This window comes from Mauremys mutica, chromosome 1, assembly GCF_020497125.1.
Source record: "Mauremys mutica isolate MM-2020 ecotype Southern chromosome 1, ASM2049712v1, whole genome shotgun sequence".
Lineage (NCBI taxonomy): Eukaryota > Metazoa > Chordata > Testudines > Geoemydidae > Mauremys > Mauremys mutica.
In genome coordinates, this window is record NC_059072.1 from 155,293,619 (window position 1) to 155,314,417 (window position 20,799).

At 45.4% G+C, this 20,799-nt stretch overlaps 1 protein-coding gene across 2 annotated transcripts; it reads right to left on the reverse strand.

Moving 5' to 3' along the window:
* Positions 1-13,306: 13,306 nt before the first annotated feature.
* Positions 13,307-20,001, reverse strand: TENT5C (terminal nucleotidyltransferase 5C). Of its 2 annotated transcripts, none has more exons than XM_045001001.1 (2): positions 19,872-20,001; positions 13,307-15,787 (listed from the first exon to the last, which is right to left on the reverse strand). In XM_045001001.1, the coding sequence occupies exon 2, from the start codon at positions 15,758-15,760 to the stop codon at positions 14,588-14,590; it is 1,173 nt and encodes a 390-aa protein (XP_044856936.1). In that variant the 5' UTR covers positions 15,761-15,787; positions 19,872-20,001; the 3' UTR covers positions 13,307-14,587. The 2 variants fall into 2 exon arrangements, with proteins under 2 accessions (XP_044856936.1, XP_044856937.1); XM_045001002.1 differs by lacking the exon at positions 19,872-20,001 and adding an exon at positions 19,292-19,573.
* Between the last annotated feature and the right edge of the window lie 798 nt (positions 20,002-20,799).

A 20,799-nucleotide genomic window follows, 5' to 3' on the forward strand; every position in this document is an offset into this window, starting at 1 on the left:
GCTGACTCAGATAGAATGCAGCAGCTGTGTACCACCATCACAGTAACTCCACACCACAGCTCAGAGAGGAAATGAAGACTATTCCCACATCCAGCTGAAAATCTTATGCAGCTCCCACCCACCCTTCCCACCATGGAGAGCCAGGAAGTGAGGGGCAACCGACAGACCCATTTGGTTTACCCTGGTTTCTGGCCGTGGAGAAGGAAGGCGGTGACTGGGTCTCTTCTCCCCTGGAGTGGTGGGAGAGTTGGAAATGTTAAGTGACGCCTCTCGTCCAAGGAAGGGAGGAGCAACCTGCAAGGGAATCATCTTGTAAAGAAAGGAGGCAGATGAGGGCTGGACAATTCTTCCCCCACAAGGTGCTGGCCTTGATGCTGCACCACCCTTAGAAAACCCATAGACCCTAGCACTAGCTGTTCCCACTTCAGATTCTGCTATCTGATCATTCCTGGTTTCCTCCTGCCTCTTCATTGGTTGGTGAAGAAGAGCAGAGGTCCACAAGCCCAAGAAGAAAAAAGGGGGAGTCCTTCCTCTCGCTTGGTGCTTTCATACCCTTCCCCTTACACCTGTATAGCATTTGCAGCTTGCAAGGGTGATGACAGGTTACAAGTCTGTGAGCTCACTGTTCCAATGCATTTAGGGTGCTGGGCAGAAAAAACCCAGGCATCTCTGAGGCTACTGGCTCAGTATCTTCATCGTGCTAACTGATCTCAGGCAGTGGCCTCTGTTAGATATCACCTCAGCACCCCCAAGCCTGTTGAGATGGTGACAAGGAACTGGGCTGCATGTGCTCACCGCCTCAGCATGTGATGATGTGGGACTGTTCTTAATGTTTCCTCTGAATACTGTGTGGGTGCCTCAGTTTCCCCTATGCATTTCTTAAGTATCCAGTGTGCACAAATGTCTGACACTCTGTCTCCTGGCAACAAATGGCTGGGGCCCTTCCCCGCTGCAAGGGGATGGCTAAAGGTGAACAAAGAGATCAGGTGACCTCCTCCTGGAAAGAGACAAAGGCCAGAAAGGAGGGGCTAGAGGGGGTTTTCAGTTTGGAGCTGGCTGGGGACGTGGAGTGAGTACAGACATGGGTGTCTGGCTTGCTGCCCCCCAGGATGGACCCGGCTGAGGGGTCCCATTCTCTATATCTACAAGCTCTGTTTTAGACCGTGTTCCTGTCATCTAATAAACCTCTGTTTTACTGGCTGGCTAAGATTCACATCTGAATGCAAAGTGGGGGTGCGCGCAGGACCCTTTGGCTTCCCCAGGACCCCGCCTGGGTGGACTCGCTGTGGGAAGCGCACGGAGGGGCATATGCTGAATGCTCCAAGGTCACACCCAGGAAGGTGAAGCCGTGTGAGCTTCTTGCCCTGAAGACAGTCTGCTCCAAGGGAGAGGAGGCTCCCCAAAGTCCTGACTGGCTTTGCGGGGAGCAGTTCCAAAGCATCGCCCAGGGACTCCGTGACATAGAACATCTAGTCTGATGCGAGAGGCCAGCTACAATGCTTTGCAGAATGTTTCCAGTGGAAGTGTGGGGGCTGGATGTATGTTATTAAATCTTCCTGATCACTAGAAAAAAGGGGTTTTAGGGGTTTGGGGGAGGAAAACAACCTGTCCCATTCAGAGTGGTATCCATCCTCCAGGATGAATCCCAGACTGCCTACTACATACCAAGCAACAAAGAAAGCAGCTAGCATGAAGGTAGTCACTCTGGATCAGCTAGGCTTGATGGCAGAGAGGTACTGCCACTTGTCCTGGGACTCAGCCCTTCACTGCAAGGACATGGCTGTATGTACAGTGACTCTGGGACTGGTTGCTTAGTAGATAAGGCCAGAGCCAGTCCACAGAAGAGCTTATGGCTCTAACCATTTTAGAACAGTCTCAAGGTCTGACTGCAACTAACTCCACAACAAGACTACACGAGAAGCCCTATTGGTTTGCCACGTTGCAAATTCACCAACACAAAGAGAGAGTTTGTGCTCATGGAGTAGAGCTACCTGGAGTGTCATTATGGCAGGTCCTATGAATCTGGTTGCCCTCAAAGGAGCAACATTCAAAAGCCTTACATTACTTCCAAAGCGACACGCTCAACCTGCAGAGGGCTTGGATATGAGCCGACATTAATTCAAATAGCCTGCTCCCATCTGAATTGTTAAAAGGGCAACATCCTGTCCCCACCTCATACATCCATAGAGACACTTGCCTCAACTCTACTATAGAGGTGATAGTAGAAATGAAAGATCAGACTCCATCTGAAGAAGGATCTCAGTCTGCTGGGACACCAAACAAATGATAACCCAATAAGGAGTTGTCTGGTTATTTTATTTACTCCCAGTTTCAGAATATTTCATCTTAAAACTGCACAGTTCATCATGTCCCACTGTCAGATCTGGTTAGCACAGACAGTGGTTGGAGCAGCAGGCCCTGGGAGTCAAGACTCCTGGGTTAAATTCCTTGTTCTACAGTATTGGACTTGGCAAAGTTGCTTCCCCTCTTTATGACTCAGTTTCTGTGGCTGTGAAATGGTCTTTCCATCAAAGCACCACTGTGAAGGAGGGCAGCTAGCCGTTTTAAACATCTATGCCATTGGCCAGAGTTCAGCTTCAGCGTCATAATTTTGCTCCTGCTCTCTGAAGTAGAGATGCCATTATACTCTGGGGTCAGAGTGATCCCTTGACTAATTCCATGAATTGGGTCCAGGAGGTTAAGTCCTGTTCAAGGATGCACACGCACAGCCACCACTCAGTTAAATAGGAGTCACGTATTCAAGGTCAGATTTAGAGCAATACAATCAATAACCCAGAAGTTGCAGTTATATCTGCCAGTCTGTTAAGAGTTGATTTTTGCTACCCTTGGCAGAACTTCTCCTGGAGTTAGAGTGTTTTGCATGTAGCTGGGTGGCAGGATCAAGCGCCAAAATCCTGAAAACAAACCTGCACCTGACTTTATGAAAAATCACCTGGCTGGGGGGGAGGTAAGGGGGTGTGCACTCATATGCTCTGTGCAAACTACATCAGTCCTGGGAGCAATTCACTACTGTGAAGTGTTTTGAGATCCTTGGATGAATGGTAACTATGCAGGCCAAGTACTATTATGACTAGCAAATGTGCTGGTGAGAGCAGGAATAGGTAGGTTCTCAACCCACCCAGCTAGAAAATTCAAGGCCCGGGGTACTTGGCAAACCTAAGATTTAGGAACTTTTTCTATTAAATGGAGTGAGAATACTAAATATTTCTTTTATTTGCACCAGGTGGCTGCAGTAAAAATAAATGTCTGCTCCCAAAATCTCACATCTGGGCCTCAGCAACAACTAAACCTGTATCTACTAAAATGTATTTCAAGACACCTGCAGGTTTCAACATTGCCCAAAATAATCTTGCACAGCATGGTAACAATAAGAACAATTCTCAGACCTGTGATAGATTTTTGTTACTTATCAACAAAGAGTCCTGTGGCACCTTCTAGACTAACAGAAGTATTGGAGCATGAGCTTTTGTGGGTGAATACCCACTTTGTCAGACGGATTTGTTACTTATGGCACTATAAGGACATATTTCCCCAGGAGAATAGTATTACACCATTTTATAGGCATGGAAATTGAGGCCCAGCATACTTATGAACCTTATGCAAGATCACCAGGCAAGTCAGCAGCATAGGTAGGATTAGAACACAGAACTGTCTGGCTCCATCCCTGCTTGGAGCACTTCACTTTGTAGAGCCATTTCCTGGCTTGTATAATGTAAATAGCAAGCCTGGTAGTAAGAGGATGAGTAGGAAATGAGTTCTGCATTCAATATAGCACTGAATCTGCTTGTATTTACACCATAGCCTGTTCTTGGATCAAACACTGGATAGAGCTTTTCTATCCAGAACCTGGGTGGATGGCAGAACTGGTACTAGATTAGCAGTCTGTGCCTGGCCCTCTCTCAGTATGACACAAACGTCGAGAAGAAAGGAGTAAGCACACTTTTCATATCTGACTTCAGATGCAGATAAAATCTCAAGTACACACAAATTGCATACAAGTTCCAAGGTCAATATATCCTAGTAGGACAGAAGCCTACTCATAATACTAACCCTCAAAGAATTAAATAGAGCTGTGCTGGTGCCAGCAGCTGGGTTGCATAGACTCAGTTTCAGGGACTTCAACTTCTGCATGGGTGGTGTCTAACACACTATGATCAGTAATTGGAGTTGCCATTAGGTGTTTAAGCATACTTTCACCTGCCTGTCTCCTGCTAGCAGAGATCAGGGCTGTTTCATCCTTTCATCACAAAAGCAAACAAACTATGCCAGTACTCTTAGGGTATGTCTACACTATGGGATTATTCCGATTTTACATAAACCGGTTTTGTAAAACAGATTGTATAAAGTTGAGTGCACGCGGCCACACTAAGCACATTAATTCGGTGGTGTGCGTCCATGTACCAAGGCTGTATTCCGTAGCTATCCCATAGTTCCTGCAGTCTCCCCTGCCCATTGGAATTCTGGGTTGAGATCCCAATGCAAAAACAGTGTCGTGGGTGATTCTGGATAAATGTCGTCACTCAATCCTTCCTCCGGGAAAGCAACGGCAGACAATCATTTCGCGCCCTTTTTCCCTGGATTGCCCTGGCAGACACCATCTCATGGCAATCATGGAGCCCGTTTTGCCTTTTGTCACTGTCACCGTATGTGTACTGGATGCTGCTGACAGACGCGGTACTGCACTGCTATACAGCAGCATTCATTTGCCTTTGCAAGGTAGCAGAGACCGTTACCAGTCATATTGCACCATCTGCCATGCCATTGTAAATTGGTGATGAGATGACGGTTATCAGTCGTTCTGTACCATCTGCTGTTATCATGGGTGCTCCTGGCTGGCCTCGCTGAGGTCGGCCATGGGCGCATAGACAAAAATGGGAATGACTCCCCGGATCATTCCCTTCCTATGTTTTGTCTAAAAATAGAGTCAGTCCTGCCTAGAATATGGGGCAAGTGTACTAGAGAACCAGAGAGCACAGCTGCTCCATGTCAGAGCCCCAGAGATCCCGCAGAAATGATGAGCTGCATGCCATTCTAGGGGGTGCACCTGCAACAACCCCACCTGTTGCTTCCCTCCTCCCCCAACCCTCCTGGGCTACCGTGGCAGTGTCCCCCTATTTGTGTGATGAAGTAATAAAGAATGCTGGAATAAGGAACACTGACTTTTTAGTGAGATAAAATGAAGGGGAGGAAGCCTTCAGCTGCTATGATAGTCCAGGCAGGACATTAAAGGGTGGGGGGTGGGGGGAGAGGAGCCCAGCCCCCGCTGCTATGATAGTCCAGGCAGTACAGAATCTTTTCTTTAGACATGAAAGGGGGGGGCTGATGGAGCTCAGCCCCCAGTTGCTATGATGAGGACAATTACCAGCCGTTTTGTACCATCTGCTGGGAATGACCAGGAGTCATTCCTATTTTTACCCAGATGGCCCCGGCCGACCTCACCGAGGCCAGCCAGGAGCACTCACAGGATGATAACGAGGATGGATACCAGTCCTTTTGTACCATACTGTCTGCCACCGGGGAGGGGAGGGGAGAGGATGCTGCGGTTTAGCGCTGCAGCACCCCGTCTACCAGCAGCATGCAGTGGACATAGGGTGACATTGAAAAAAGGCGAGAAACGATTTTTTTCCCTTTTCTTTCGGGGGGGGGGGAGAAGGGTGTAAATTGACGACATACATCCTGAAACACCCGGGAAAATGTTTTTGACCCTTCAGGCATTTGGAGCCCAGCCAAGAATGCAAATGCTTTCCGGAGACTGCGGGGACTGTGGGATAGCTGGAGTCCTCAGTACCCCCTCCCTCCCTCCATGAGCGTCCATTTGATTCTTTGGCTTTCCATTACGCTTGTCATGCAGCACTGTGCTGAGTCCCTGCTGTGGCCTCTGTCTATCATAGCCTGGAGATTTTTTCAAATGCTTTGTCATTTCATCTTCTGTAATGGAGCTCTGATAGAACAGATTTGTCTCCCCATACAGCGATCAGATCCAGTATCTCCCGTACGGTCCATGCTGGAGCTCTTTTTCGATTCTCAGACTGCATAGTTACCTGTGCTGATCAGAGCTCCACGCTGGCCAAACAGGAAATGAAATTCAAAAGTTCGTGGGGCTTTTCCTGTCTACCTGGCCAGTGCATCCAAGTTCAGATTGCTGTCCAGAGTGGTCACAATGGTGCACCATAGGATAGCACCTGGAGGCCAATACCGTCGATTTGAGGCCACACTAACCCTAATCCGACATGGCAATACCGATTTCAGTGCTACTCCTCTCGTCGGGGAGGAGTACAGAAATCGGTTTAAAGAGCCCTTTATATTGATATAAAGGGCCTCATTGTGTGGACGTGTGAAGGGTTAAATTGGTTTAACGCTGCTAAATTTGGTTTAAACGTGTAGTGTAGACCAAGCCTCAGAAACCGTGAAGTTCTATAAGTTTCCAAAATGCCCACCTGCAAATGCTCCTCAGCTTCTAGAGCAGAGTAACAATGATCTGGCAGGATCACATGGGTTTGCTGTAAATACATTAGTATCTGTCACTTTGTTCTCACCAATCACCCCAGATTCCTATGATTACATGTGTGGTAGATTAAAGGTAATCAGATGTGGTTCTTTGCAAACAGCTTTCTAAATCCCCTCAATTGAAGCATAAGGGATTCATGGCAGTGCAGCTATATTCATCCTGGAGCACTCATACAGTAATAGGTTTCACTTTTATAGACAAGTTAAATTGTTCAGTCAATAGTCAGCAGCTATAACTGAACCCATATAGGAAGTGTATCATAGTGCTATTTTTAGACTCGACCCATGATTTGATGTGCTAGCATTTCTGATAACATACTAGATCTTTGACAGATGAATGAGGAAGACTCTCTCTGCTGGGTCAGGGACAATGAAAGCCTACATAATTTGCAATCTTGCATCTAAAGGTGACACTGTAGAAGCATGCAATAAGTTAAGAGCTATGTTGAGGTTCTCCAGTGCCAGTTGAGATTGTTTCTATAAGGTAGAGTACGTACACACACACACACACACACACACACACACACACACACACCCCTTGATTCCAACAATGAACATGGGGATGAGTCATTGATCTAGTATCTGCTGGCTCACTGCCAGGGAAAGAATAACAGCTTGTTAATAGAGGCTATATGGGCTCTTATAGCTACACATCTTTCCAAGCCTCCACTGTCTCTTGAGTAGATTCTTAGGGGAAGAATCAGCTTGTTTAAGAAGGTAATGAACACACTGCTGAAGTCCTGTTCCTCTTGAACCTCTACAGGAGTTTTAGACACCATCACCAAGTGATCTAGGGCCTTTGAAGCTTGATCAAGAGGCCAAGTTCATCGGTACTGAAGTGCCTGGTGGGCATTACTTTACGAAAGGTGACATTTTCCCCACACTCAGAGGATGGAAGAAACTTGAGGCTTTTGGTTTAGATTTCCCCTGCCCCGTAATATGAGAGAAGGGATGAACAAACAATAGACTGGCATGGAAGGGTTACCTCTAGTTTCCTTCATAAACTTAGCTTCTCTTACTGTAGTGGGTAGGCCCAGTAAAATGCCATCAACAGCTCACTGCTACTCAAGATGATGCCTCTTACCATCAGGCTACATCAGCCTTGTTTAGCTTCCTCTTTGCCATTCTTGAGGCCACCAGGAGAGCTGAAGCACAGGAAATTGTTTAGTATGCACCACCTGTCCTGAGAGGGAAGCATAAGCCATTTGTCTTCTTCCCCCAATCCCTTCCTGCCCACATGAGGCCATTGCATAGGGACTGGAGACAGACCAGTATTACTACCTCTAGGTAGAATGAGTAAGCTTACAAGAAGCCTAACTGGCTGAGGGAGATTAGTCCATAAATGAGGTCAGCTGTATGAGTTCTACCATAGTGGGCCCAGGCAGGTGCCTATCTCAACTGTTAAGTAAATAAACCCTGTTGAGGCCAGTAGGATAAGCGAGTGTCCTCCATGGGATATATACTTATTAGAAAGCAACATAAGCTGACTCGTTCCAGTGCTGTTGGTTCTCCTCAACTATGCTCAGATCCATTTCACCTCCACTGTAATGTAAGAGATTTGTCAAGATCTTACCACTCCTAAATTATGGTTCTCTTCCAAGTGACATAGCCTCTTCACCCTAGGGACATGAGATATTTGTACTTGTTACCTGCTACACCCAAGAGCAGACCAGTGACATGAAGTTGCTTTTTGCGCTATATATTCAAGCTATAAACTTTACACTGTTCCACACATGATATTTGGAATATTTACCTGGGTTTAAACCCATTTATTGTTACTGGACAGACTCCAATAAGTAGACCTTAGCACACAAGCAGCAGCATTAAATGACAGCTGAGTCCTTAATGTAAGTTTTTATTTGTCCAAGAAACTCAAAGGCATAGTTAAAGTCCAGCATCCAACTTTTTTATTTTAAACATGACAAAAAGAAATCTATTTGAGATCACGGTGCATAGGAGTGAGCAAGTTAAGAGTGACCCACCATTCTGAGATAGGCCCTACCTAAGCACTGGGGGCTCATAAGTTTGAAAATCATGCCAAACTGTGACAACTCCCCCATCTCAAATTAAAAAAATAAAAATAAAATCAGTTTCTCCCAAGTACCCTGGGCAGGTTTCTGGAACTGGCTTTTAAACAAACAGCTTGCTATTAAAACAAAATAGCCACTTGTTAAGGACAAGTACAGAACAAGTTCCTCCCAAACCTAAAGCAAGAATATCACATCACTTTAGTCAGTTAAGGAAAAAGAAAACTGAACTACTCTAAATGCCTCAAGTGAGTGGCTGTTTCACCTTTCATTTACAATGGAAGAACAAAAAAAGAATGAAGTTCTGACCTTTAATTTTTCCAGTGTCCATGAATACAGCCCAGTTTTTCTTTCAAAAGCCCTTTAATCCAATCAAAACCAGCTACAGACCAACACATTTTAACTACTGTGAAGAGCAATAGGTAAGCAAGACTTCAGCACTTGGAAACAGTCTTCCCATCAGATATTACCAAGGCTGAGAATGTTCCTCAGAATGCCCAAACTTGGCCTGACTGAGCCAGCTGTGACAGGAACTGGTTTCCTGCCACACAAAAATACTACACCCTGATCCAGTGCAGTGTGGCATGTCCCTCAGTAAAGGAGAGGGAATATTCCAAGTTGGTGGATGGGCTGAAGGCTTAAATTAAAAGGAAACTCAAAGATAAGACTGTTTCTCTTCTAAGTCCCTTTTCAAACCGCTCAATGAACAGGAAGTCAAGAGTTACCACATCATTAGTCAGCAATAGAAACCCCTGAAATATAGGCAGTATGTAAATCCAAGTGCTTGTCTCCAACAGCAGGTCACTCTAGTATGAAAATTGGAGTTATTGTCATGATAAAGTTTCTGTTTTAAGGGGTAAAAATTTAGGCCAACATTAAAACAGCTGGTATTTGAACATAAATATATAAAAAAATCAGATGTGAATAGGGCATTTAGAGGTAGGGTCACCACCTGCTTCCTTAAAAAGTATTCTTTAGCCACCAGTCTAACTGATAACTGGATAAGCAGAGGACAAATATGGTAATATTTGCTCTTCCCTTAATTTGCAATAAAGGTAAAATGCTGCTGTCCTCACCCCTGTTCAGAGCAGCTATGAATCATACAGAGGTGGTCATTCAGAGTATCAGTTTTTAAAGCAAAGCAACCAGATTTATTCCCGGTAGAAACTGGCCTTCACTTTGGTACCAACTTGCAATTTCACCAATACTTGTCTACACAGAGTTGGTTCGCGGAAAGCTGGAGTGTTAATTTACCTGAAGAAACCTGCTGTGGTCTAAATGTTTGGGTGCATTTGCCTAATGTGCATTAGCCGTTGATTAGAACACTAGCTCGGCTGCCTCTAAAAAAAATTTGGGGGGAGAGAGAGAAGATAAGACTTCCTATTTATGACTTATCTACACTTCACTAAGTTTGACCCATCAGCATAGGTACCGAGGTGGAGTAGTTATGCTGACAGGAGAATCCCTCCCATCGCTACAGCACTGTCAACACCAGGTGTTAGGTCAGTATAACTATGTTGCTCAGGGGTGTGGATTTTCCACACCCCTGAGCAACGTAGCAACACAGACATTAGTTGGCAGTACAGACCAAGCCTTAGTAGAGATTAGATTTCAAGATGGCACATAGTACTGCCTATAGTTATGGCTACACTGCAAATCAGGGTGACTGCAGCAAGTGTACATCCACACATGCTGCAGTCACACCTCTGACTGCTGTGTAGACACACCCTTAGTCTCAAATCAGGCTAGCCCAGCAAAACTGGTAAACAGTCTAAACAACACTTGAGCCACAGGAGAATCTAAGTTACACTGCTGGTGTTTTTGAAGACTTCTGTGAAGCTACTCCTGCAAGAGTGAGAAGAGATAGTGCTAATACAATACCGTATGTGAGTTCTATTCAAATGAAGTTTTGCTTCCAGTATCCACTCAGGAGGTATTAACTATTGCAGTTCAGCCTCTTATCCCATATTCAACCTCTACTTGAACCAGAAGCATGCAATGGAAGCACAAAGCCTAGTTGCAAAGGCATCATTAATATCACTAAGGGAGACTGAATTAAGTGAGCAGCCTAAATTTAGGTTAGGGCTGCTACTTAAACTCTTCCCAGTTCTCTGTCTCATGTTACCCAGTGCTAAAAAGGATTTACAACATTAAATAAGCCAGTAAATAGGTTGCCAAGAATACTTTGAAATAGAGAAAAGCTAGACTAGTGGTAGCACCTTATGCAAGGCTGTTTATTACTCCAGCTCTATCACATCATTAGGCCAGGATTGCTGTGGAGGCAGCACAGAGGAAATAAGATACATTCTAGCAACACTTTTGCCAGTGCCAGTTGTGAGTCTGGTACAGAGCTAGGTATGGCTTTAAGACCTTAACTTTAGGAAAGCAGACTGGGAGGGGGAAAAAAGTATTTCAACATACAAAAAATTAAAGCCAGGAAACTGGCCATTAGGAAGATACTGAGCCAGGGTAGCCATCTAGCACGTGGCTTCTCTGCAACTCAGGAATCTGGTTACTACACCAGCACTTTGAACAAGAAAAAAAAATGTTTTATGAAACTAGAGCTTAGCTACCCCTGGCTCAACAGGAATCCATAGCAGCCTTTTCTTCTGGCATTTTTCCACTGGTAGAAAGATGGTTACCCTTGCTGGGTAACTTCCTGGCCTTGATTTCCCCCCCACCCCCTTTTCTGCTTTAGGGTAGATGCAGCAATACCACCAAGGCAGATCTGCAGTAGTTGGATTTATTACATTTAGTAAGATTTTAGGGCTAGATTTTTTTGAGAGATCTCAGCAATCAGCAGCTCACAGAAGAAGAGGGGAGTTGTACACATAAGAATCTGGCTACTTCCTTCAGGCATCAAAATAGGAGCAAAGGTGTGTGGGTTTTTTATTTTGTTTTGTTAAAGATCTATCCATTAGATCCTACAAGACAAAACAGTTTTGACTCATATACACATCTATTTGAGAAGGAAAGAAACATGACCCTTTCAGGCAAAAGGCTAGTACTAAAGTTAATATAAAGGATACGTTCAGGTACTGATAGACTAAAAATCCATTAAAAAGGGACAATATTTGAGGTATAGTGTTACTCTTGTGATCCTCTTAAGAGAGTTCTCCTCCTGCCTTACTAGTGGTCCTTGTTAGTGGCACTGGAGAACGCAATACTACCTGTGTTTGACTTGCTCCTGTGCACCAATTTTGGTAAGCTTACTTGCCTGGGTATGAAGTATTTGGCTTCACACAATAAGGTAGTCAGTAGATTTGGTAACCACATGAAATTTAGAAAAAGGAGTCAGTTTTCAAACTGGTTCAATTTTTCTTCCTGAACATGGCAAGGAAACCCCACACATAAAAGCATAAGTCAAGATTTTTTTTTTTATTTTTTTTTTTAGGAGTAGGTGTCTTGATTTATACTTGGCAGCATAAGTTGTGCTGAGCACCTAGAAGCTCCCCAGTTCAGTCAATGAAGTTGCTAGATGCTCATCATTTTTGAAAGTCAGCTGCTTATAAGGGTGTTTGATATTTTTAAAATAATGCTTCAGGTTAGTCTCAAGTTTATTCTTGTCTACTTTAGACTCCTATCTAGCCAAGGTCTCCTTATGCTAACTTAACTAAAACTAAGAGTCTCATTTTAAATATGTCCTGCTGAAGTGGTCCTTATGAGTCTGCCATCCAAGAGTCAGACATACTGATAGCTTTTTATTGGAGGAGGGAATTTCATCCTTTTAAGAAAGGGGCATTAGAGGAATTTTATTCTAGCAAGAAACAGCCTTCTATGGTTGTGACAGAGGAGCGTTGCCCAACCACGGCTTTTGCCCTTCACCTTTAGTACTGAAGATTTGGGTCCTCATCTTGCTTTCTACTTTATTCTGTAGAAGTCTGAATCCTGTGCTTAATACTTGACAGTTAAGTTACTTCAATATCTGGAATTGCAATACCACCATAGGCTCAAACAGGAGAAGACAGATGTAACTTCAATTTACCAAAGATAGTAAGAAAAGTTACACAAAGCCATGCTTAAGTATTGGCAAAGTCTATTTGAAGGTTACCATGTGTGTTATTTTACCCTCTTTCCACTTCTGGGAAAGAAAACCTAAAACCTCCAGGTCCTCAGCTGGGCTACTTAATCCATGTTTCTCTACTGGATATGTAATCTTATGGGTTAATGTGCCAATAAGCTTCCCGACCCTACTATGGGCAACTCTGGAAGATTTAGGATTTTTAGCCTTTGGTTAGGTCTACACTACAATTAGACACCCACTGTGTCAGCTGGCTCAGGCTGCAGGGCTATAAAATTGCAGTACAGATGTTTGGGCTCAGGCTGGAGTCTGAGCTCTGGGACTCTGAGGTGGGAGGACGGTACCGGAGCTCAGGCTCCAGCCTGAGCCCAAACATCTACACTGCAATTTTACAGCCCAACAGCTTCAGCCCCTCCATGGGTGTTTAACTGCAGCGTAGACATACCTTCCTAATCATCCTAACCAACCCAGAAGGTTCAAGACAAGCAAGCTAAGCATCCACCATTTAACTAGATTCAAGACACATACTCCTTTGAAGAGCAATCCTCCCCTTCATAGAAAAAGGGTCTCCACTTCAGAGATTACTCATAAAACAGCATGGCCTAATTTCTGCCTTATTCAGTCCTTGTGGGGAGTTGTGTTTGTGCTACACCATTTAGCAATCATATGACATTAACATCTCTTCTCAAGTGGTAGTGAAGACACTTTGGAGACCTATTGAAATTCTCCTCAAACAGCTTATTTGATGCTATGAACTTGTGAAAGGGCTATTGTTGAACTCTGAAAGGAGCATCTTCAGTTTGAGACAGGAAGTTATTAGATTACTTTCTGTAAGGGGAAGGGTGAGGTCCTGTCCAAAGGTGTACAGGAATATATGCATTTATAGGAGGCACTTGGTAAATACTGTAATATATCTGAGAAAAGGTTGGGTGTTTGGAGTGTGCCAGATGGGCACATCTCATCCTACAATTTATGAGAAACAAGCATGCCTTCTTAGTACTGTATGTGATGGAGAAGAAGCGGAGAAAGGGGATGTTAAGGTGAACTTTAATACCGCAGGTGTATTATTCCTATTGGAACACTGAAAGACAATCCTGGGAAGGGGTGCCCAGTCAAAAAGTCTTCTAGATCCTTTAGAAGGGCAGGCTTCAGACTTTTCTTTTTAACCCAAACATTGTTTCAATACTTGTAATTGTTTTTTACGCTTTAATTGTGTTAAGGACTTCAGTCTTTAGTACATATGAGTTCACATTCTGGGGAATTTGTCATCTGACTGAGAAAGTCTCTTCTGAAAACTGGCACCCAAAAGAGAGGATTTCAACCAGCCCCACTGTCAAACTTCAATAAATCAATTTTCAACTCTTCTAGAAAAAACAATACACAGCTACTGCAGGAACCAATAAATTCTGGAGCCCCTCCATGAAAGAGGGTAGTGTCCCTACAGTGACCCATTCTGTAAAGCCAGAAAGTACAAGATGCTCATGCTGTGCATGAGCTGTTAGGGGGAACAGCTTATGCAAGAGCAGTCCAATGGAAAAACTGACCAGGACTTGAGATTGAGGGAGTGTAAAGTGAGCAGGGGAGGCAATAAGGAACACACAGAATGATCTTGTTGCTGCTCTAGGAGAGAATGTCTTTGGTTCTGTACAAGTTATTCTTGCACAGTTTCCTCTCAGTTAATAAGCAGCTGTATTACAGTACCTAAATCAAATGTGCAACAGCCATATCTTCAGAAATGTACAACTAACTATGGTAATTACAAACATGAGGCCATAGGATCCCTTCCCCTAACAAAATAATGGCAATAAGGCTTCTTGTGGCTTTTGTACAGAGGGTCCCAAAAGGCTTTTTTTTTTTTTTTTAAACCAGGTGCCTAGTGGTGTGATCACACCACACACCAGGAAAACAGCAGAGCCAGAGGTAAGCCACAGATTCCCTTTAGAAAACCTCTGGCTGATTAATGGTTCCCACCACACACAAGATCCCATTTAAGAAATACTCAAGTTAGAGATTAGTTACAAGGCAGCCAAGTGGGATAAGACTGGCTATAGGGGATGGGAGAGTTTGCAATATAGTAGTTGCTGAAGTTCCCATCACTGACATAGGGTGCTGGCTGATAGTAACAGGTAACATTAGTGGCATTAGGTATGATGTTTTGTTCTGCCAACACTCTAAGTGCTAGCAGCGAGATCAGGTTGAGAGTCTGTCTCCGCTCATGTCCCATGAGGCACACTGTGCTCTCATTTACCACCCTGCGCAGGATCATGAGATAGTCATATTTGCTTCTCTCCTCTTTGGAGAAGTGGTTCTGGAGGTAAGTCTCTAGTTTGCGCTGCTGATCCAGGATGTCAGGGAAGTCTATGAAGAACCGGGAGCACATGTAGCGCTCTAGAGTTTTAATCTCCTCCTTGTCCATGGGCCGGAAATCCCGCACTAAGAGGTTGCTGTACTTCAGGAGCCCACCACCTCGGATCTCCTCAGGATTCTTGGTAGCTATCAGTCTGTTTCGGAGGTGATCGAAGGCTGCCTCAAAGTCTCCATACATACTCTCTCCAATTACAGTTGGATGGAAGTGCTCTGACATGGGATTTTCTGAGCAGTCATAGTAAAAAAGCAAGGCATCTAGTATGATTTGGAAAGAGTCCACACTGAATTCAAACTGTCGTCGTATGCGATCTACAAACTTCAGCTCTACATTCCTGCCATGTTTGTTGGAGAGGGATATTAAGCTCCATCGGTCCGTCTCTGTGCACACTTTCACTAGCTTCTGGATGTAGGCTTCCTTCAAAGTCATTGCACTGATTTTTAGTTTACTCACCCCCTCTGGCAAGAAGTTTAAGAGGGACCGCAACACCACATCTCGGACGAGCTGAAACTCAGCCTCAGTTGGCAGGGACACTTGAAAAATTAGGTCCAGATCTTTGCAACCCAGTCCATTATCCTTGACCAAGACATGACCAGCTGCAGAGCCATTCAGCCGGACGTCATGTACTTGGATGCCTGCCTCATCCAGTCTGTTGCGAACGGTCTGAACAATGTCCTTCAGGGTTATTTTCAGTGTTGGAAAGTTGCCCCGTCCATGGATTGGAACCACCTCTGTCAGAACCTCATGCAGACGGCTGACCTGCTCCCAGCTTAGTACACTGCATGACATGCAATCAGTATTATTTCCTTTGCCTGCCATTTTAGATTTTGATCTTCTCCAAAGAAACTGGAGGGGAAATAAAAACATTTTAAGTCAGATTTCACTGTTACAAGATAGCACAGGCTATACATCCAGGAAGTTAGTCTAGTCAAATCTTCATTATACACAGTGCTTGAAAAGCCATTCACCTACACCCCAAGTGATCTCTTTCTGAACAGATATTTAGTCCGTCTTATGGTGGATACAAATAGTTTCATGCTCAGTTTCGCTGTGAAAGACATTCCCAGTTAGCAGCTGACCAGGAGCAGCTCTATGTTTGTTGCCGCCCCAAGCACGGCAGTCAGTCAGCGTTTCTGCTGGAGGTCCGCTGGTCATGGTTCTGCGGGTGATCTTCCAGTCTCATGCCTTCAGTGTACCCGCTGCCGAAGCCATGGGACCAGCGGACCTCCCACAGAAACGCCGCCGAAGGCTTCCTGACTGCTGCCCTCACAGCAACTGGCAGGCTGCCCCCCCCGTCCCCCGCAGCTTGCCGCCCCAGACACGCACTTGCTGCACTAGTGCCTGGAACCGCCGCTGCAGCTGACCTACAGTACAGTCCTACATGCTGCGGCATCACATGGCAAGAACTTGGGTTTAGAATTAGATTAAGGGCCTGAATTTCATAGGTACTGTAAATCCACAATGACAACTCAATTCAGCACTTCTGAAAATCAGATCCAAGATATTTCTATTTACACCTCCAATTGCCATGATGCCAGAAGGCAAACTCATAGTCTGCACCTTATCACATCCCAGTTAAAGAAATCCAACCCCACTGAGCTCAAACTCAAATTCTTACCATTCTAAAAGTTAAGACATTTCAGGATCCTGAATGCAAGCTGAAACTACACTTCAGTCATAAAAGCTAAAGCCCCAACCTTATTCTATTATCACCATGGTCCTCAAGAGAGAAGTTACTAGTTACAATGCATAACAAAGCCAGATTTTTGAAAATACTAACATGCTTGCACAGACATTTTGCCTCACATGTGAAGGAGCTAGCATTAATTTAGTTAAACCATATTAAGGGTCATACAATGGCAGTATCTCACCTAGTTTGATGCAAAGGGGTTTCTAACCTCTGCAGCTTGATGTCAGGCAACAAGTCTGATAATGCCTAGTTTTAGTCCAGACCTTTTGAAGTCTGTTGTGTTGAAGCTGACTAGATTCTTACATCTTACTTGCCTAAATAGCTTTATTTGAAAATGTAATCAGACACTTACAGATCTTTTCTAGGGGTATTCAATTCCAATTGATATTAAGTTGCATATAAAGGCACAGGGGAAAGAGATACCTTTTGCTTTTGTCATTTAAGACTAATCAAGGCCTGGTTTGTTGCTCCATCTTGGAATGTTCAAGCAGGCTGCATGTGCAGCTGCAAGAGGTGGTGCAGCAAGGGTATTCATTCAATAGTAAGCTCTCTTGCTTATAAGAGGTGTTAAATGCATTACTAATCTTGTACCTTCCTGTCAAATAACCATTGCAACCACACTGCAAGGAGGAGACTGTTTTTCAGGCAAGAGATGTGGCTATCAGAACTGCAGGGTTCTATACCCACTGTCGTACAGCCTCAATAGGACCTTGGCCAACTCATTTCACCTATGTCCCAGCTCTGCACCTGTAGAATGGGGATAACCCCCAACACACATGGGACACTGTGAGGCTAAGTTCATTTGTGAAGTGCTCTGGGGTCTTTGGGTGGAACTCACTACAATGACCTGATCACATCCTCCCATGTATGCACAGAACTAATTTAATTCAGTGGGTATGATGGGTCCCCAAAAATGCTAAGACCACTGTCTAAATGGGTCACTGGCAAGCTCATCTTTGGATCTCATTTACTAATCAGCCCTAGAATATTTAGTGAGCTCCTCAGACCCAGATGACTCAGGAGCAGAAGTTCAGAGCAAGGCACAAACAGACCAAGATATCAAGCCTTCTGGCAACACTGTGTGGATGAATTGGATCTCCTTGGCTACCTCAAAAGATGGGTCATGAAGATGTTCTTCCTCATTTTGCTAGACCTACATAATTACATCAGTCATCAATATTCTATGCCTTTTTTAAAATATATATTTATGCCACAAGTATTTAGATGCTCCATCTGGGACAGATTTCCTCCTCCTATGTCAACACTAGTAACATTAAGTAATGTCACTTTTGGACCCAACCGAAGTGAAAGTAGTATGTAGAATTCTAGCAAAATAAAAAACTTTGGGAACTCTTTGGTACTGCTATTCCTACTTTCAGGACACTTCTAGCTGGAAAGTTAGTTTAGTGCTGCTACTACTGTCAATTTCCTCAGAGGGATTTCTACAGTTCTGTGTGAAATTTAAACCCTAAGATTGTTAAAATCAGAAGCCTCTCACATCTAGGTCACTGGTTCTAATCATGTACAGATTAGATGAGATGTTAACTGGTAGTGGTTTAGTGACAACTGACCCAGCTGTCTCAGACTAGTTTCCAATAGATTTGGGACATCAGAGATGATTAAGCCATAGTTTACATTTCAGTAACTTCCATCCTAAAATTCTTTATATAAAGCAATGTGATATTAGAAGTAGCCTATGCCCTATTGTGGTTCTAGGCCTAAAGTGAGAGAATCTTAAACTAGTTAAGTCTAGTTTTCTAGACTCCCTGGAGTGTTATAAACAGGCTGAGATTTTTAATTTACTCAATGAACCACTTGAATTTCCTTGTAATAGTCACTCATAAAACATTATGAGCACTTAGTGTTACAGCAAAGAGTATTTCTTAGACATCAATAAGTGTTATTTGATATAAAACATTTTAGATGTTAACCACAGGTATACTCAGAATGGATTTGCTATACTATGGCATTACATACATGTGGTGAATAGCAATATTTATTACAGTGGTTCAAACTTTTTTTTACTGGTGACCCCTTTCACATAGCAAACCTCTGAGTGCAACCCCCACCCCTTATAAATTAAAAACACTTTTAAATATATTTAACCCCATTATAAATGCTGGAGGCAAAGCAGGGTTTGGAGTGGAGGTTGATAGCTCACAACCCCCGATGGGTCCCAACCCCTGATACATTAGAAGTGCAGAAACAAGCTTGTTGTATCTTATATGATCTTTAAAAATACAAGGAAAGCACATTTGGTGGTCTACACTTGGTTTCAGTGACTAGACAATGACATAGGTAGAAGTGTTGACTCATAATAGTTGCAGCTATAAACTTGTGCATTTAAAATGCACAAGTTATATTCCTGCACACTATGTTCAACATTGTCACTTGCACTATATAGTGCAGCTACTGTTACATACTTTAGAGATATGCTTGTAGTAGTACAGTATAGGGGTTGTTAGGCTACTATTGCAACCAAATTTGTACCTCTGTGTTTCCCTCATTATAGAGGCACACAAAGTAATACCAAAATATGCCCAGTGTATTTGTTTTATAGATGCCAAAGCCAGAAGTGACCACTGCCAATGTAAAATCCTCCTGAGCACCAGCCCTCACTATTTGTTCCCCATGTAGGTACTTTTAGGTCACCCCTTTACCTTTGGTAAGGTACTGTCCCCATTAGTCCTCCATGCAGCGATCTTTAACGACTCACATGTAACAGACTTGTTTCCCCAGACTGTCTAATCCCCTTTGCCAGACGTGCTGCGTCTTCACTGAAGCAAGGCTCCTTAGCAAGCAGGAGGTTTTCAGATTAGCAATTGAGTTATCAGCGTGCAAAGATAACTGCTGCAACTGGCTCAACAGCTAACAGTGTCTCGGATAAGTCAGCCAATGCTTTAAGTGCGCCCCCGAGCCCAGGGAGAACAGTTAAGCCCAGGGTGTATTTTGCTCATGGAGTTGCCTGCACCTGTAACCTGAAGGGGTTGTGCGGGGCACCGACAGGCTCTGCCCTCAGGTGCAGAAAGCCCGGGGCCCGCCCGGTAGGCTCCCCCGGGGCCCGGCCATGACCGGCAGCCCCGTCCCCGTGGCACAGCCCGCAGCCAGGGCACCGCGAGCGGGGGGCAGCCGGGCCGGGCCCGCGCACAGCAGCGCAGCAGGGCCTCGCGCCCGGCCTCACTGGCTCGCGCGCTGCCCGCCGCTTATTAAACGCAGGCGCGCGGCGCCTCAGTCACTCACCTGCTCACTCGGCCACACGCGCCTCCACAACCGCCACTCAAGCCTGTCACTCCGGCTGGTAGGGCCCCACCGGTCCTATTTATACCCGCTGCGGTCACGCCCCCATCGGGCCAGGCCCACTTTATTTGCATTCCGCACGCGGACTCCCGAGCCCCGCCTCCATAGGTAGTATCCGCTTTGTAATTGGCCGCCGCCTCGACGGATCGTGCGTGACGCAAAGCTAGCGCGAGAGACTCGGCGCCCTGGCAACCGCGGCTGATGGGTCACGGGAGCGCGCCCCAGCGAGAGCGGGAGGGTTCGCGTTGCGGGAACGCGCCGCCACGCTAACGGCCGCGGGACGAGCCAGGCGCTCTGCTCCCGCGCCTGTAGCCCCCCCCGCCGCGCATCGGGACGCCGCGGGGAGATGGGGGCGCGCGGGGGCGGGATGGAGCAGGAGGGGGCGCGCGCGCGGGGGTGTGGGGTGGGGCAGGAGGGAGTTGCGCCGCGCGCGCAAGAGGGACGGGCGGGGGTGTCTTGGGATACTGCAGGGGGTGGAGCAGGAGCCAGGGGATGTGGGCATGTAAACGGGGTGGGGGCGCACGGCAGGTGGGACAGGGCATCTTGTCTGGGCTTGCTCCGTGTGTGACAGCCACCATCCCCGAGCGGACGGGCCAGCTGGCTGGCAGGGGCAGGTGGGGATGCCTTTCACCCCGGGCACCAGCCTACCCACACCCTCCAACACAGCTGCCCCATCTCATGCCACCGGGAGCACCTTGCGGGTACAGAGCACCCTGTGGAACCTCTCCTGAGTGCTGCCCTCACTAGTCCCCTGGATAGTGAGCCAGCAAGGCCCGAGGACACAAGAGTACTGAATTTGCTTAGGCACAGCTCATCGTTTCCACTCCAGTAACATGATGAGACCCAGAAGGGATGGTCTGGTGAACAGTAC

What these genes read in the sequence shown, in the direction of transcription:
- TENT5C (XM_045001001.1), bottom strand. Translation starts at nt 15,760, where the DNA reads ATGGCAGGCAAAGGAAATAATACTGATTGCATGTCATGCAGTGTACTA.